The 17,063-nt window shown below is 40.0% G+C and overlaps 1 protein-coding gene across 3 annotated transcripts in view; it reads right to left on the bottom strand.

Moving 5' to 3' along the window:
• Adcy1 (adenylate cyclase 1) overlaps positions 1-17,063 on the bottom strand; it is a 167,366-nt gene that overhangs the window by 105,520 nt on the left and 44,783 nt on the right. For all 3 annotated transcript variants that reach the window (XM_078039778.1, XM_021722334.3, XM_005319257.3), the window contains exon 4: positions 12,801-12,912. In XM_078039778.1, the coding sequence (XP_077895904.1) occupies positions 12,801-12,912 (112 nt within the window). The remainder of the gene's footprint in view (positions 1-12,800; positions 12,913-17,063) is intronic.

A 17,063-nucleotide genomic window follows, 5' to 3' on the forward strand; every position in this document is an offset into this window, starting at 1 on the left:
TTTCTTCATATCCACTCCTTTATATCTTTAAAATCGTGCCCCATGAAAAGCACCATGTTCTCCCTATTTTCCACTGTCTCTACCCAGAAGTCCAACTCCTGGGAAATGCAACATATTCCCCCCTCTGGACAGCACTCATGATATGTTATTTCTATACTGGTCATAATGTGTGGAGCAATTTATTCAGCAAATCCCTCGTTTTATACAAAACTCAGAGTCCCCTGTACTGAGCCATAAAGATGGAGACTGCAGCCCTCTTTATTCTACCTCTCAGTGTGCTCTGTGCTCAATGTGCACGGCAAACCAGTGTGCTACAAGAACGCCAAGAGGAAACCGAGGCATGAGAAGTAATGATGATGAGTCGGAGTACTCAGGGCTGCCTGGTGAGTTCTGGGCTTTAAACTGAAGCCAATGAAAGGCTTGATGAGGGCAAAGACCAGGACAGGCACTGGTAAGATGAATGTGAACACACTTCCCAATGGACTTGGAGCCTACGGGGACAGCTCTAGCCCCCAGCCCAGCTTCCCAGAGTCCCCTTTTGGAAATATCCAGAGGAAACAAAAAATAAATAAATAAATGCAAAACAATAACCTCACTAACATAGGCCATAAAAGTGTCATCTTTCAGCAATTAAAGACTGAACAAAATGACCAGATTGTATCATAAAGCCATGTGTGTCTGTCTCGTGATCTATGGTCAGGAGGCCCAATGCCCTTTTAGTCTGCAAAAGAATTCCTCAACTCAGCATGATTGCCCTATTTTCTCTTAAAGCAAATTATATGAATGCTAATGATCCTAACTTAAATATTCATTATTTTTGTTCAATAATCCTCTGTGACAGTTCCTCATGGATCAGAAAGTCTCCTGGTATGTCCGTGTTTGGGGACAGCACTGACTTGAGACTCTGAACATTCCTCAGTACTACTCGCACCTAGGGATGACCTCAAAACCCAGTCCAGGGAAAGGAAATACTTCACAGAGTTGTCAACCTTGCTATCCTTCCCAGCCAACCCTTGCACGAATTGCTGCATCAATAAGGGCACCCAGCCATAGCATCTCAAGTCTGAGTCAGGCAACCATCACATTGGAGCTGAGAACTTACAATATGATATGCTCTTATTAATAGGGTCAAGGAAAGGACCCCAGGAAGTTATGATCAAAACTAAGACATTCTGTCCTCATCTACATGAGAACTGGGATCAGGATGAGCCCCAGGTTGCCTTGCTGATTAAAGGCCACATTGAAATTGGTTTATCTCTACAGATGGCAGACTCTGAATCAGCTGAAGGGACAAATGTACCTGGTTCAACCTGTTCATGTTCCTGTTAAGAAAACTGACATCCAGAGATAGAACCCTGTCCCTCTACAGGTAGAGGTGAAATAAGGCTGTTATAGTTTAGATGAGGCACACCCCAAAAGCTCTTGTGTGAGACACTCAAGAAAGTTTTTAAAGGTGAAATGATTGGGTTAGGAAAGCCTTAACCTAATCAGTGGATTGATCCATTTAAATGGATTAACCCGGTGGTAACGGTAGGCAGGTAGGGTGTGGCTGGAGGAGATAAGTCACTGTAGGTGTCTGTAGGTTTGCCTTTGGAGATTGTATTTTGCTCCCTATGAGAAAAGCACTCTTTGCTTCCTATTGCCATGTTCTGAGCTGCTTTCCTTCTCCATAACCTTCGGCTCACCTAGGGCCCAGAGCAATGGTCTGGCCATCTATGGACTGAGATCTCTGAAACCACAGCATCAAATAAACTTTTCTTCCTCTTAAATTGTTCTTGTCAGGTTTTTGGTCATTGCAGAAGGACAGGTGCTTCACCATCATTTCAAAGGGGTGTGGACAGTTTTGCAAACATACATGCATATAAGAACCAGTGCAAATCTAACAAGAATCCAATAAATGGGGGAAAGGTCAAAAATATTGTTCCCATCTGTGACTATCAACCATGGCTAAGGAGGTAAATAAACCATCAGCTACTATTAAGACTAAGGCAAATATGTTCTGTGTTTATTTAACTTCTGCAGGCACCTTCGTAAAGAAAAGGTGTTTGGACTGCAGCTGTGTGTAATTTTCCAAGCCTGCACTTCACAGGGGCCACCCTGCATCTCAATGCCAGGTACTGCAACCCAAAAGGAGCACAGCTGTGAGGAAGCCCATGGGTTCCTCTAAAAAGGACTCATGCAGATTAGGGCAAATCATACTCTTAAAAATTCACAATACCATCAAGAGCACAAAGGAAAAAAAGAGACAACTGATACAGAAAAAGATGACATGAAAGGAGTCGTTTCAATTTTCAGATTCTTAGCAGTTACCTCAACACCGAGAAAAAGTGATCCAATTTAAACTTCTGAAGATAAAAGCTGTAGGGTTTGAGAAGAAAATGACAGTGGATAGCAGTGACCGGCTATTCACCGAGGAAGAAAATAGATACTGTTCAAAATGAAATACAAAAGGAATCTAAAATTCTTTTTTAAAAGATCATGAATGAGCTACAGAACAGCCTCAAGAAAACCTAGGTGGCACTGGTGTCCCTGAAGGAAGAGAGGGAGGGAACATAAAAATGTTTGAAAAAGGATGATTTGGTTTTTGTCTTTTCTAAATTTGATAATGATTCTAAATGTACAGATGCAAGAAGTTCAATGCACTGCAAGCATAGGTATAACGTGAGGAAAACTACACCAAGGCACATCAAAATCAAATTTATTAGAACCAGCCATGAAGAGGAACTCTTTTTTTTCAATTGGTTATTCAAAACATTACGAAACTCTTGACATATCATATTTCATACATTCGATTCAAGTGGGTTATGAACTCCCATTTTTACCCTAAAGACAGATTGCAGAATCACATCGATTAGAGGAACTCTTAAAAGAGACAGAGAAAAGGGACCAATTTCATACAAAGGAACCAAGAACTGATGGCAGATGGTTCACGGGAAAAGCCTATAAGGGAAGACAACAGAACAACATCCTCAGGGTACTGCAGAAAACAATGCAAAATCAAGCCATCAGCCTAGAGCATGACACCAGTAGAAATAAATTCCAAAAAAATGAAGGCCAAAGAAAGAGCTTTCCAAAAGTACAAAAACTGAAAAGACTTCATCGCCAGCGGAAGGACAGCTGTTCCTCCATCATTTCAAAGGGGTGTGGACAGTTCTGTAACTGTAAGACAGGTTGAAGGACATTCCCCAGGCAGAAAAAAGACAACACAGAGATACACCAATCACATGAATGAAGAGCCAGGGAAATGGAAGCTACAAGAATAGGTAAGATTTTTATCATTTAAATCTTTTCCAAAGAGAACTATCTATGTAAACAGAAATATGAACAAAGTAAAATAACATAAAAACATAATACATTAAAAAGTTTAATGTATGGCAACAATTTCATAAAGGCCAAGAGGGCAGAAACAGAAGTATCTGCTTTTCATATGGTAAATAAGCTTCTTGAATAGTAAATAAAAATAACATGATGAAGGACCAGTGTAAGTTGAAATACCTACTATAAAACCCCACAGCAATGACGAAAATAACTAAAACAACACTTTCTACTAATAAGCCAACAAAGGTAGTAAGACGGAACCATAAAGCATTCAATAAATCTACAAAAAGGCAATAAAAGCAAAAAGGGAAACAAAGAACAGATGGGACAAATCAAAAGTAAATAGCAAGGTGACAGCCTTTGACCCAATGCATCAACAAAGCAGAGATTGTCATTCTGGATAAAAATAAAAGCCAAATCCAACTAAAAACAAACTTCAGAGAAAAAGACACAGAAAGACTAAAAACAAAAGGACAGGAAAAGATATAGTTTCTATCAATAATCAAAAGAAAGCTGGAATGACTGTATTTATGTCAGACAAAGTAAACATTATCACCAGAATAAAGAGGATCACTTCTCACTAATAAAAGAGTCGATTTAGCCAAGCACACCTATAATCCCAGCTAAATGGGAGGCTGAGGGAGGAGGATAACAAGTTTGAGGCCACTCTGGGGAATTTAGTGAGACACAGACTCAAATTTAAAAACAGAAAGGACTGGGGACAGCAGAGCATCCCCGGACTCAGCAGAGCATCCCCGGACTCAGTCCCCAGTAACACACCACACACAGACAGACACACACACACACACACACACACACACACACAAATTTATCAAAAGGAAATTACAATCCTGTTATTAAATGAAGAATCCAATAACAAAGCCTAAGAATATGTGAAGCAATAGACAACAGAACCAAAGGAAGAACATACAATTATGCTGAAATTTTTGACATATCTCTCACAAAATTGAGAGAATAAATAGCAAGGACAGGTATTTATAGAATATGCTATTAATAAAAGAATTCTCCAAATGCAGAGTACACATTATTTTCAAGCATACATGGGTCATTTACCAAGAAGACTATATTCTTGGCCATAAATATAAGATCATTCTAATCATAAAAAAATAATCTCCAACCACAATAGGATTAAAATAGAAGTCAAAAGCAAAAAAGATCTTCAAAAATCCTTAAGTCATACCTCTAAATAATCCATGAGTCTAAAAAAAAATCAAAAGGTAAATTAAAAAGTATTTGAACTCTATAAAAACAAATCAGAAACTTGGGTGCTATTATGCAGCATTTCAGGGGAAGTTTGTAGCATGAAAAGCTTATATTAAAAGAAAAAAATTCAAATTAATGACCATTGCCATCTGAACCAAATACAAAAAAAGTTAAAAACATTAAACCCAAAATAAGAAGATATACACTAATAAATATCTGAAATTATTGGGATAAAAAAATAGATCAACGAAACCAAAAGCATTCTTTAAGAAAAAATCAATAAAACTGATTAACCTCTAGACAAAATGACTGGCAGAAAAGAAGACACAAATTACCCAAACAGAAATAAAAGCAGTGACATCCTTCAAAGTCTACAGATACTGAAGGATAACAAGAAAATATGATGAACAACAACTTCATTCCAGTGATTTTGACAACTTAGAGTAGGTAGATAAACTCCCTGACCCCCCAAAAGAAAAGAAAACAAAACAAAAACCACTGCCAAAATCATTAAAAAAAATGGGTGAGAAACTGAATTTGTAGGTTAAAAACTTTTCTACAAAGAAAACACAGGCCCAGTTGGATTACTAATAAATCTACCAAACATTTTAAAAATAAATACCATCATTTCTACTCAAACTTTCCCAGAAATTTGAATAAGAAGAAACACTACCAAAGCCATCTCTAAGATAAGTGATACTACATAAAGACAAAATTTTAAAAAGCTACAGACTAATATCCTTAAGTAACATAAATGGAAAAAGTTCTAAACAAAATTCTAACAAGTCAAAGGCAACAGTTCATAAAGGACAATATGTCCAAGTATGGCTTAGCCCAGGAATGCAAGGATGTTTTATCATTCTACCATCAATCAATGTAATTTATTACATTAGCAGACTAATCATTTGACCATTCCTATAGACATAAAAGAAAAAACTGACAAAAATCCAACATCTATTTCTGGTAAAAAGCTCTCAGCAGATTCAGAATAAAAGGAAACTTACTCGACTTGATAAAAAGCATCCACAAAACGCCCACAGCTAGCATCATACTTAATTGTGAAAGACACAATGCTTTCCTCCTAGGATAGAGAACAAGACAAGACTGTCTGCTCTTGCCACTTCTATCTGACATGTACACCAGAGGATCTAGCCAGAGAAATAAGGCAAGCAAGTATAAGGCAACCAGATGATGAATTGGGGAAAACTGTCTTCATTTGCAAACAAAATATCATTTACATAGAAAATCCAGTGGAAATCTAGAAAGATCTACTAAAATGAGTTTGTTAAACTCATTTAAACTCATTTTAAATCAATCAATACAAAAACACAATTTTGGTTTGCCTTTTGTTATGGTTTGGATATGAGGCATCCCTCAAAAATTCCTGTGTTAATAAAGAAGTGTTCAGAGGTGAGTTCATTTAATCCTCCCACCCCCCACTCCACAGCATATTATGGATCAGCATTCTTAAATCAGAAATCATTTGGCATTTGGTTTTTGGGGATTGGCTAATTTCACTTAGCATTATATTCTCCAGCTTCATCCATTTACCTGCAAATGCCATGATTTTATTCTCTTTTAATGCTGAATAATATTCCATTGTGTATATATGTGTGTGTGTGTGTATGGTGTGTCTGTGTGTGTGTGTGTGTGTGTGTATACCACATTTTCTTTATCCATTCATCTACTGAAGAGCATCTAGGTTCGTTCCACAGTTTAGCTATTGTGAATTGTGCTGCTATGAACACGGATGTGGCTGTGTCCCTGTATGTTTTTAAGTCCTTTGGGTATAGACCAAGGAATGTGATAGCTGGGTCAAATAGTGGTTCCATTCCTAGTTTTCCAAGGATTCTCCATACTACTTTCCATATTGGCTGCACCAATTTGCAGTCCCACCAGCAATGTATGTGTGTGCCTTTTCCCCCACATCCTCGCCAACAATTACTGTTGTTTGAATTCTTAATAGCTGCCATTCTGACTGGAGTGAGATGAAATCTTAGAGTAGTTTTGATCTGCATTTCTCTAATTGCTGGAAATGTTGAATATTTTTTTCATATATTTATTGATTGATTGTATATCCACTTCTGAGAATTGTCTGTTCAGTTCCTTGGCCTATTTATTGACTGGTTATTTGGTTGTTTTGTTTGCTTGTTTGTTTGTTTTTGGTGTTAAGATTTTTGAGTTCTTTATATTCTAGAGATTAGTGCTCTATCTGACATGAGTTGGTAAGAATTTGTTCCCAATTAATAGGCTCTCTATTCACCTCACTGATTGTTCCTTTTGCTGAGAAGAAGCTTTTTAGTTTGAATCCATCCCATTTATTGATTCTTGATATTATGGGAGGATTAAATGAACTCTAGATTTGGGAAAGGGGAAAAAGGGAGGGAGGGAGGGAGGGAAAGGAAAGGGGCATAGGTATAGGAAAGATGGTGGAAGGTGATGGTCATCATTAATCTAAATACATGTAAGAAGACACAAAGGATGTGTCTCTACTTTGTGTTCAACCAGAGATATGAAAAATTGTGCTCTATATGTTTACTATGAATTGTAATGCATTCTGTTGTCATATTTAACAAGTCAAAATTTTTAAAAAATTAAGTTGCATTCAAAAGGAAAAAAAGTAAAAATCAAAAATCATTACTGTGTATTGGCAAACCCATTCAAATCGCTTAATGGCAGTTAATTTACAAATATTTTCAAAATGTTAAAAAATTGCATAAGATGCTCCAAATGAAATTGTATGCATATGTAATACCTACTTAACACATAGTAGATGGTAAATGACCTTTAGCAGATTTTAAAGACAGTTTAAATAAAGCAGAATTTTGAAAGGCTCAAAATAAGATAAAAAAAATAAAAAGAAGTGTTCAGAGGTAAAAGTTATAACCTCATCAGTTCATCCTAATTGGAATGAAATTGGTGGTAATTGTAGGCAGATGGGGCACAGCTGGAGAAAGTGGGTCACTGGAAATGTGCCCTGGAAAGGTTCATAGCCCCTTACCCTTTTCTTTGGTTCCACCACGAAGTGAGCAACACTTCTCCTCTACCATGTTCTTCTGCCATGATGTTCAACCTCACCTTGGGCCCAGAGTAATGGAATTGGTTGGCTAGGGGCTAAACCTCTGAATTTGTGTGCCAAAATAAACTTTTCTTCATCTAAGTTGTTTTTGTCAGGTATTGGCCACAGTGACACAAAACTAACTAACACTATTCTAATAACAAAAATTAGAAAATAAAAGTTAAAAATCAAAAGCATCTAAAATAATACCAAAGAGTAGAAACTATTTAGGGACAAATTTGATAAACTATATGAAATACCTGTATACTGAAAACTACATATTTCTGAAAGAAATTAAACAAGATCTTAAAAATGGAAACATATACTATGTTCATGAATCACAAGCTTTTGTATTTATGGAATTCCAGGTCTCCCTAGATTCATAATATAGATTCAACACAATCCCAAACAAAATTTTGGCAGCCTCTGTTTTAGAAACTAACACGTTGATTATAAAATTCAGATAAAAAAGGAAAGAACCTAAAATAGCCAAAAATCATTTCGAAAAAGAATAACAAACTTGGAGGGTTCACAATACCTCTCTTGAGACTTGTTATAAAGCCATAGGGCCAAAGTATACAACTTTGGTGTCAAAATATCAATGAAATGGAAAAGAAAACCCAAAATAGGTCCACTTATATGTAGAAAAGTGGTTTTTCTAAAGTTTTGGAAATACAATTTAGTGCAGAAATGATAGTCTTTTCAGCAAATGTTGCTAAAACAATTAGATATCCATATGCAAAAAAGAAAACTTTGATCCATACCTCATATCATACACAAAAATTCAATCAAAATGTATTATTAACTTAAATATAAAATCTAAAATTATAAAACTCTGAAAGAAAACACAGGAGAAAATTGTTATGATCTTGATTAGGAAAAAAAAATTATTATATTTATTTATTTAACAACCCTACTATGAGAGCCAGGGGCACACAGGCTTGGTTTAGATAGCTGGCAAATGAAACAAATGACTGCAATTATTTGCATATCTTTGCCATGTGCAATTTTCTAAAGACAGTATGTGTTTGTAAAGCTGTGAAAAATTCACACACAAAAAAATTTATGAGTACTATGTCATGTTTTCATTTCATTGACCATGAATATAACTACTGTTTCTATTGCTTGGACTTTTTGTTATTGATATTTGTTCTCAAGTTTGGGTGCAAACCTCATAAAATGGAAAACACTAAATTAATGTATTCCCTTTATTGGTAATACAGTGGATGCTCTATGAAGCAAGGGTATAAGGAACACTTTTTTTCCTCTGCTGGATTATGAAACTGATAAATAAAGTCTGTGTCCTGCTTGGAAATGCAAGTCCTGGTGAACGGCAGAATTCTTCCCACATAGCTGAGTGTGTGAATATTTGCAAAGTTAAGACAGAATCTGATTTAATTACAATGGTAGTAGGAAAAAAAGTTATTTGACAATTCTCTAAAACAGATCCAGCCAACAAATGGGCATTTTCTAACAGCAGTGTTATCTGGTTATGAATTAAGAACTTAATGGGATTAAAGGAAAATGAGCTTTATGTTAGAAGCTGCTAATTTTTTTTCACACTGAATTTTCAAATACCTGTGCAGTTTTAACATCACTGACTCACTGAGTATAGCTCTTCTGGAAACAACAGTAATTGTTGTTCATTGAGAGTTAACTCTGCCCTAAGCACTATGCTAGGTGTTTCATGCTTTCTATTATTTTGCTTTCCACTATTTGACTTCTCACTACACTAACACCTTGAAACAGTCATAGCCAGTCCCTTGTTTTCAATGGGAAGACTAAAAGTGAGTCACTGGATGACTGCCTGCAAGAGTGTGGGAGGCTGAAAAATGGTCTCCCAAAAGCTATCCATGATCAAATGCCTGGAATGTGTGAATGTCACTTTATATGACAGATAAAAAGAGGAATCTTTGTAGGTGTGATTAAATTAAGAATCCTGAGATGGAGAGACCATCCTAGATCATGCAGATGGGCCCTGGGTACATGTCTGATAACAGGAAGGCAGGAGGAAATTTATTTCAAATAAAAAGAGAGAAGAAGAGAAGGCAGGGCTGGGGATGTGGCTCAAGTAGTAGGGCGCTCACCTGGCATATGCGCGGGGCGCTGGGTTCGAGCCTCAGCACCACATAAAAATAAAATAAAGATGTTGTGTCCACCGAAAACTAAAAAAAAAAAATTTAAAAATTCTCTCTCTCTCTCTCTCTCTCTCTCTCTCTCTCTCTCTCTCTCTCTCTCTCTCTTTCTAAAAAAAAAAAAAGAAGAGAAGGGAAGAAGAGGAGGAGGAGGAAGAAAAGGAGAAGGAGAAGGAGGAGAAGCAACAACATGAAGATAAAGGAGACTGGAGTGATATGGCACAAGCCAAGGAACTGCAGTAGTCAAGAGAAGATGTAAACAGCAAGGGACAGATTCTCCTTGGGGTGGGGGGATGCTGATGCCAACATCTATTTTTTTATGTATTTACATATTATTGGTACTGGAGATTGAAACTAGGGATGCTTACCATTGAGCTACATCCCCAGAATCTCCTCCACACTTATTTTATTTCAAGACAGGATATCACTAAGTTAATAAGGCTGGCCTTGAACTTGCCATCCTCCTGCCTCAGCCTCCAAAGTTGTTGGAATTATAGGCATGCTCCACCACGTGCAACATCTGCCAACATCTTGATTTGGGGCAAGCAGTACTGATTTCAGACTTTCAGCCTCCAAAACTGAGAAAACAAATTTCTGTTGGTTCAAGCCACCAAGTTTGTGGTAATCTGCCACCGTGGCTTTGAGAAACCAACACATAATGGTAGCCCTTTGGGCAAAGACTTTTCAAACACCATACAAAAATGACCCAACCCCTCCCATTGGCAGTACAAGCTCAGACTAGGAGAGAAAAGAAGAAAAGGAAAAAAAAAAAAAAAAAAAAAAGGAAAGAAAGCCCTGGCAGGACTAATTGGGACACCCTATCCAGGAGCTTCCATAAGGATGAGCTTTCTGGTAAAGGGTGAAGCAAGAAACAGGCCCTTGGGAATGCTATTCACTGCCCTGTAAGAGCCCTAGGTCACAGTTCTTCCTGGAAGCTTTAGCCATCCCACAGCACCTAGACAAATTGTGTTTTTTGACTACTACAGAGGGGCTAGAGTCCTACCCCATGCACTGAGGAGCACCCGAGGCATGGCTCACCATACCTCCTTCATGGCAGCCAGAAATCCTATGCAGCAGATAGGAAGGAAGAGCCCTAGGACTTACCTAAGAAGACAGTGAAGCTTGTGGGAAGATAGTTATAGCCACAGTTGGGGACAAGGACAGTGGATAGTCAGACAGGGCTACAAGGGTACCATAGACAGGCAGCCCCCAGGCCAGGCAAAAACATCATTTCAGCCAGAAAGTGTGCCCTTCCCAGATGGAAAGCCATCGCCTTCCTTTCTTCCTCAGGAAGGAGGACACAGCCTTTCCCAAATAGAGTTCCATAGCACCCTGGCCCAGCATGCCCAGGGGTGCCCAAGGAGAAAGGGCTCCTTTAACCAGCCCATTAGGAATGCAGACAGCAACATTAGGATTGGATCTCAGGACATTTGCTCCCCACAGGGACCCCCCAAAGACAGCAGTGTCCAAAGCCTCCAGGCCCATTCCTTCCCAGCCCTCTTAAGCTCTCTCTCTCTATTCCAGATGTCTACCTGCATGCCCAGGTTTGCTCCCACACACACAGCTGGACCCCAAAACGAAATCACCCAAGTAAAGCAAGTTCAGCATCTCAGCCCCATGTGATCATCGCCTGGCCCTGCCCTGCCCAGTGGGGCTCCTCACTCAGCCTACACCATGCAAAGATGCTCTCAACTCTATTGCCTCACTGCCAGCCCCAGCAGGGCCCTCTCCTATCCCCTCCATTGAGGGAACATCCACTCTTTCTCCCAAGACCTTCACCATTGCTCCCACTGAGAAAGGCACTGATTTTCCCTGGAGCTGGCTGCTCCCTCCCCATCCACTGACCTCAGCACTCCCTTCCCCACCTGGAGAGGGGCTCAACAAAAGAGAAGGGAAACTTGGCTCCATCCCATGAGCTCCTTCCACCTCCTCAAAGAGCAGAGATGGTGAGGGTCTGGGGTCTAAGGAAGCCCTGATGGCCAATGCCCCAGGAAGCCTCACATCTGGGCATCTCACCACTGTCCTCTGTTCCCTTCCTCCCACTGAGAGAGGAGCTTCCTGGGCTGTGGTCAGTCTTCCTGCAGAAGCTGCCCCTGCCTGCACAGGCTGGGAACCAGTATCAGGAGGATTTGCCAGATGAAAGAGCTAGAAGAGGATTTCCGCTACAGAGTAGCAGGGCACATTCTTAGCTCTGATCTGATTACTGCTGTGAGCAGTGCAATTTATCCCAAACATTCCCCTGGGCAGTAGAGAAAAATGAAGGGCATCCCACTCAGCAAATGTGCCCTCCTGAGGCCTGGCATAGTCAGTTCTGAAACTTGGACTCTTGCCCCACATGCTCTCTCTTTCTGCTTTTAACACCAACATGTTCCAGGATGAAGGGGAGACCCTGGTAGCCCCTCAGAGCCTGCTGGCCAATGCAAAGAGCTCCTGAGGCTATTGACCAGGCTCCCACGGGGGGAAGTGGTAGCCCAGGGGATTATGTGGCACACATGGAGGCTCTGTGGGTTTACTGTTCTCAACATCCAAACACTACATTTCAAGCCAAAGCTGTTAGCATAGCCTTGGCTGGACCTCAGCAGGACTTGGTGCCAGTTATGACCTGTTCCACTCCAGCATGAAGCCTATTGAGGGCAAAGATGACCACTGCCCAGACTCAGCATGTCCACTGGCAGTTGCAGCCCCAGAAGAGTGGCAAGCCCAGTGTCAGTAGAGACATGGCCATGGCTGCCTCAGGACGAGGGGTTGTGGCCACTGGCTCTGTCTGCCAGGAGGAATGGCAAAAGGCAGCTCTGTGCCTGTGCACAGCCTGCAGGACACAGCCTCTTTCTAGAAGACTTGGTTGAAAGGTACACTGGCAGAGTTTGTGCCATGTGCACTAATCTGGTATGTGCAAATCCAAGGAGAGAAATCAATGAACAGTGAGGCTCCAAAAACAGCAATTTACCACCTTCCTGGTGATAAATGACTTGGCACTCAGTCTAGCTCCCATTCTAGATACAGGGAATCACTGAGCACAGAAGCCATTCTGATTTAACCTGAACAAAGGAAAATGCTGAGCTTACCGTGGCTAACTCGTCGAACTTGCCAAAGAGTTCATTGAGCAGTTTCACCAGCTCCTGGGCCGTGCACTGGGATGCCAAGCCTGTGAAGCCCACGATGTCCGCAAACAGGATGCTGCAAGAGAAAGGGGTGCCAGGGCCATCTCCTCTCAGTCCCTTGGGAAATAATGACCCCCAGAGTTGCATAGATATTTATACCCACAAAACACTTTAGAATAAATCACCCCATTTATCCCTCATTACAGGCTGGAAATAAAGACTTCCCTGTTCACATTTTATAGGTGAGAAGACTGAGGCTCAGAGCGGCTGCAAGACTCTCCTCTTGGTCCCAGAAGGAATTTAGCTGCTGGGTCATTCAGATCTTGCTGTCCCCCATGCCAACCCTCCCACTACCCACTGTCTATTAGACCTGCCTCTTCCCAGGGAGGCCATGTGACCTGGTGGTGGCCAGAAGCACTGTACTGAAGTGATAAGCTTTGAAGAAGTGTGTGGGCCCCTCCACACAACATCTTCTTTTTCTCCTTCCACTGCCAGCTGGACACAGGTGACTGTGAGGCCCTGGGTGGGGTGTTAGAGCCTCATAATTAAAGGGGACAGATCACTGAATTGTTCTATAGAGATGCTATACTCTTATGTCAAGCCCTCCACATATTTATGACAGAACCTGAGTCAGCCTCAAGAACTCAGTGCCCACCCACAGAGCAGAACTATTTTTCTAGAGTTTGTAGAAAAGGCTTAAGTCCCAAGTCTAATACTGCAAACATAATAAATATTCAAATATCATTTCAAAGTTACTGTAAGTAGTATATTTGTTACTCAATTTAAGTTTTCATATGTGTTCCACATCTGGGATGATGAGACAAAACTAGGTTTAAAAGATGTTTTCTAGGATTTCCTTCCTTCCTAACTTCTTTAATTAATTAATTTATTTATTTACCTACTTACTGTTTGGTTTTTGTTTTGTGACTGGGTCTCACTGGCTTACTGGGGCTGACCTTTTAAACTGAAACTTCCACCTCAGCCTTCCAAATTGCTGGGATTATAGGGAGACACCATCATACCCAGTTGTTTTCTTATAAAATTAAAACATGCTCTCTGCAGAGTATTTGAGAAATGAAGAAAAACTGTTTGTCTTGAAAACATTACATTTTAAGATACATCTTAAAACATGGCCATAACTACTATTCAAAGTATAAGGTGTTCTTAGCTTTCTCTAACTTTTGGACTTCCTTAATTTATAGAACCTCCTCCCAGAATCCCTCTAAGGAAGCCATAAATGCCAATAAAAGAAAACAAAGCCGGGAGTGGTGGCACACACCTGCAATCCCAGCAGCTCAGGAGGCTGAGGCAGGAGTATCGAGAGTTAAGCAACTCAGTGAGTTCCTTAAAATACAAAATAGGACTAGGGATGTGGCTCAGTGGTGAAGTGGTAGAGTGCCCTTGAGTTCAATCCCTGGTATCCACCCCCCTCCAAAAAAAAAGAAAAGAAAAGAAGCATTTTTGTGGACAACAGAGGATATCACCAAAGAGGAACCAGCCCAGCTAAACTGATGAACATCTGCAATCCCAGGTACTCAGAAGACTGAGGCAGGAGCACAAATTCGAGCCAGCCTGGGCAATTTAGCAAGACCCTGTCTCTCAAAATAAATAAATAAATAGATAGATAGATAGATAGATAGATAGATAGATAGATAGATAGGGCTGTGGGTGTAGCTCAGTAGTACAGCATTTGCCTAGCATGCTCACGGCCCTGGGTTCAACCTCCAGCACTACAAAAATAAATAAATAAATAAATAAAAATAGAAAAAGAAAGGAAAGCAAAGCAGGGGCTCAGAGCTCTACTCTAGCAGGACTATCCAGCTCTACCAGCTATAGCAAGGGGTCCTAGGCAACTAATCCAACCCTTATGTCCATCCTTTAATTTGTAAAATGGGAATAAGACAGGAGGCCACCTTACACCAAGTAAGAGCTCTCTCACTGTTCACAATCATTTACAATTATTTTTAAGTATTATAATTCATTCATTCATTCATTCACTTGCTCATTTGACAAGTATGTATTGAGGGCTAGATGTACTGGCATTATTTTAGGTGCTTGAAACTTGGTAGTAAACAAAAGATTCAAACAAACATGAACTGTCCTTGGAAGAATCCCCTTCCATTTAAAGAAGGGACATATAGAGTATGCCAAAAGTGACAAGTTTAACTATAGTGAAAACTAAAGCTGAGGAGACAGACATGGAGTTGTGTGTACTGTTATCTAGGATGGATCAGGTGAGTTTTGTGAGACGGGAGGAGGGCGATGCATAGACAATGAGCAGACAGGATTCCAGGTGGAGGGAAGAGCAGATACTGCTCCTGTGAGTTTTGCTGGAATTTAACTTTGCATTTCAGCCTCTCACTCCCATCCCCCTGCCTCTGGCCTCCCTGGTTTCTGATGGGAACTCAGTAGTTAATCTTACAAAAGCTCACTTGTAGGTGAACAGTCATTTCTGTTTTGCTACTTTAAAGGTTGTCTCTGCATCCTTAATTTATTTCCATTTGATCATAATGTGCCTTGCTGTGGGTCTCTTTTTAGAGGGCATTGAGCTTTTTGGTTGTATGTGTTAGTGTTTTCCAAAAACATTAGGGACCTTTTCGGCCATTATTTCTTTAAATAGTCTTCCTGCCCCTTTCTCTTTTTCCTTTCCTGTGGGACTCACTATGCATGTGTTGATATTCTTGAGAGTGTCTCACAGCTCTGAGTTTCTCTTCATATTTTTCATCCTTTCTTCATTGTTCTTCTGACTGGAAAATCTCAATGGACCTATCTTCAAGTTCACTAATATTTTTTTCTGCCTACTCAAGACTAATTGTGGAGGCCATTCAGGAAATTTTTCATTTCAGTTATTGTACTTTTCAACTTTGGAACTTCTATTGGGTTTTTAAAAAAAATAATTTCTACTCCCTATTGACATTCTCTATTTAGTGCAAAATCATTCTTAGCATTTCCTCTAGTGAGAGGCTGTGAGAGGAGTGAGAGGCTGAAATGCAAAGTTTTTCCTTGAACACATTTAAAACAGCTGAGTTAAAATTTTTGTTTAAGAAGTCCAATATCTAGGCTTTCTCAGGCATGGTTTCCATTAACTGCTCTTTTTGTCCTGTGTGTGACCATATATACACTTATTTTATTTATTTTATTATTTCATATCTAATATATTTCTATGGTGAGCTGAATAGTACAATGTGGGAACTCTGGAAATAATATTTCCTCACCCCATTCCCATCTTAGGTATTTTAGTTGTTGCTATTTGGTTTGACAGTATTTAGTAATTCTTGTGGACTAATTCTATGTACATTGGGTCTTCTGAAATTTCCAGAGCTATTCAAAGCACTCTGTGCACATCTCATTCCCCAGATTATCCTTTAATTTTTTTTTTTTTTTTGGTTACCTTTCTATTTACCTAAGGTAGCTATGATGTTAAACAATTGCCACTGGTTGTTTTTTCATCAAAGGTGCTGAGCAACGGCAGTCCACATTGGGCCATGCATCAGATACAATAGAGTTGGCTCATGAGTAGGATTTCCCAGGGAAGTTCAGACAAATAATGGCAATTCTCTGAGAATGGGGCTTAGAAAGAGCCTTCAATTCCATTCCGACTCCCTTCAGTGGCTTCCAGGGTGCTAGTTTTCACTCTTATTAGCAATTGTTGGTTTTCAATGCTATTGTGGAGCTGAGGAGACAGAAGGTTGGCATAGGGCAAGTTGAAAAGCCCCACAGCTCACTGTTCTTGAAATTTAGTTATTTTTCTTAAATACTCCTGGATTGTTGCAAGATTTCGGCTAATTTCAAGAGTTCTTACAACATTGTTCAGTGTTGTTGGTGAGTTCTCAGAGAAGAGGATAGTGAAATATACTTGCTACACCAGCCCTGATGACATCAGTCCATGTGAACTGTGTATGGCACACTGAATTTAGACATCGATCCTGGAGTGATTCAGAATCACTAGGAGATTCTAATGAGAATGGGAAAAGAACAGCAAGATGTTCATATCTGGGACACAGAAACACATCTGTAATGGTTTCCAATGGTGGCCAGAGGGGTGAGGGTGGAGCTGGCACCATCAGCAGTAAGGAGGCTCAGCTTCCTTGCTCAGGGTGTTGAACCTGCATCATCCTACCCACTGCTGGGGGACTAAGATGCCAACCAGGAGCTGCAGATGGTAACTTTCAATAGAGAAGAAAAGTGGTGGTTCCCTGCATCTGCATTTTTTATCCCTGTCCCCAG

The sequence above is a fragment of the Ictidomys tridecemlineatus genome, chromosome 2, assembly GCF_052094955.1.
Source record: "Ictidomys tridecemlineatus isolate mIctTri1 chromosome 2, mIctTri1.hap1, whole genome shotgun sequence".
Taxonomy (NCBI): domain Eukaryota; kingdom Metazoa; phylum Chordata; class Mammalia; order Rodentia; family Sciuridae; genus Ictidomys; species Ictidomys tridecemlineatus.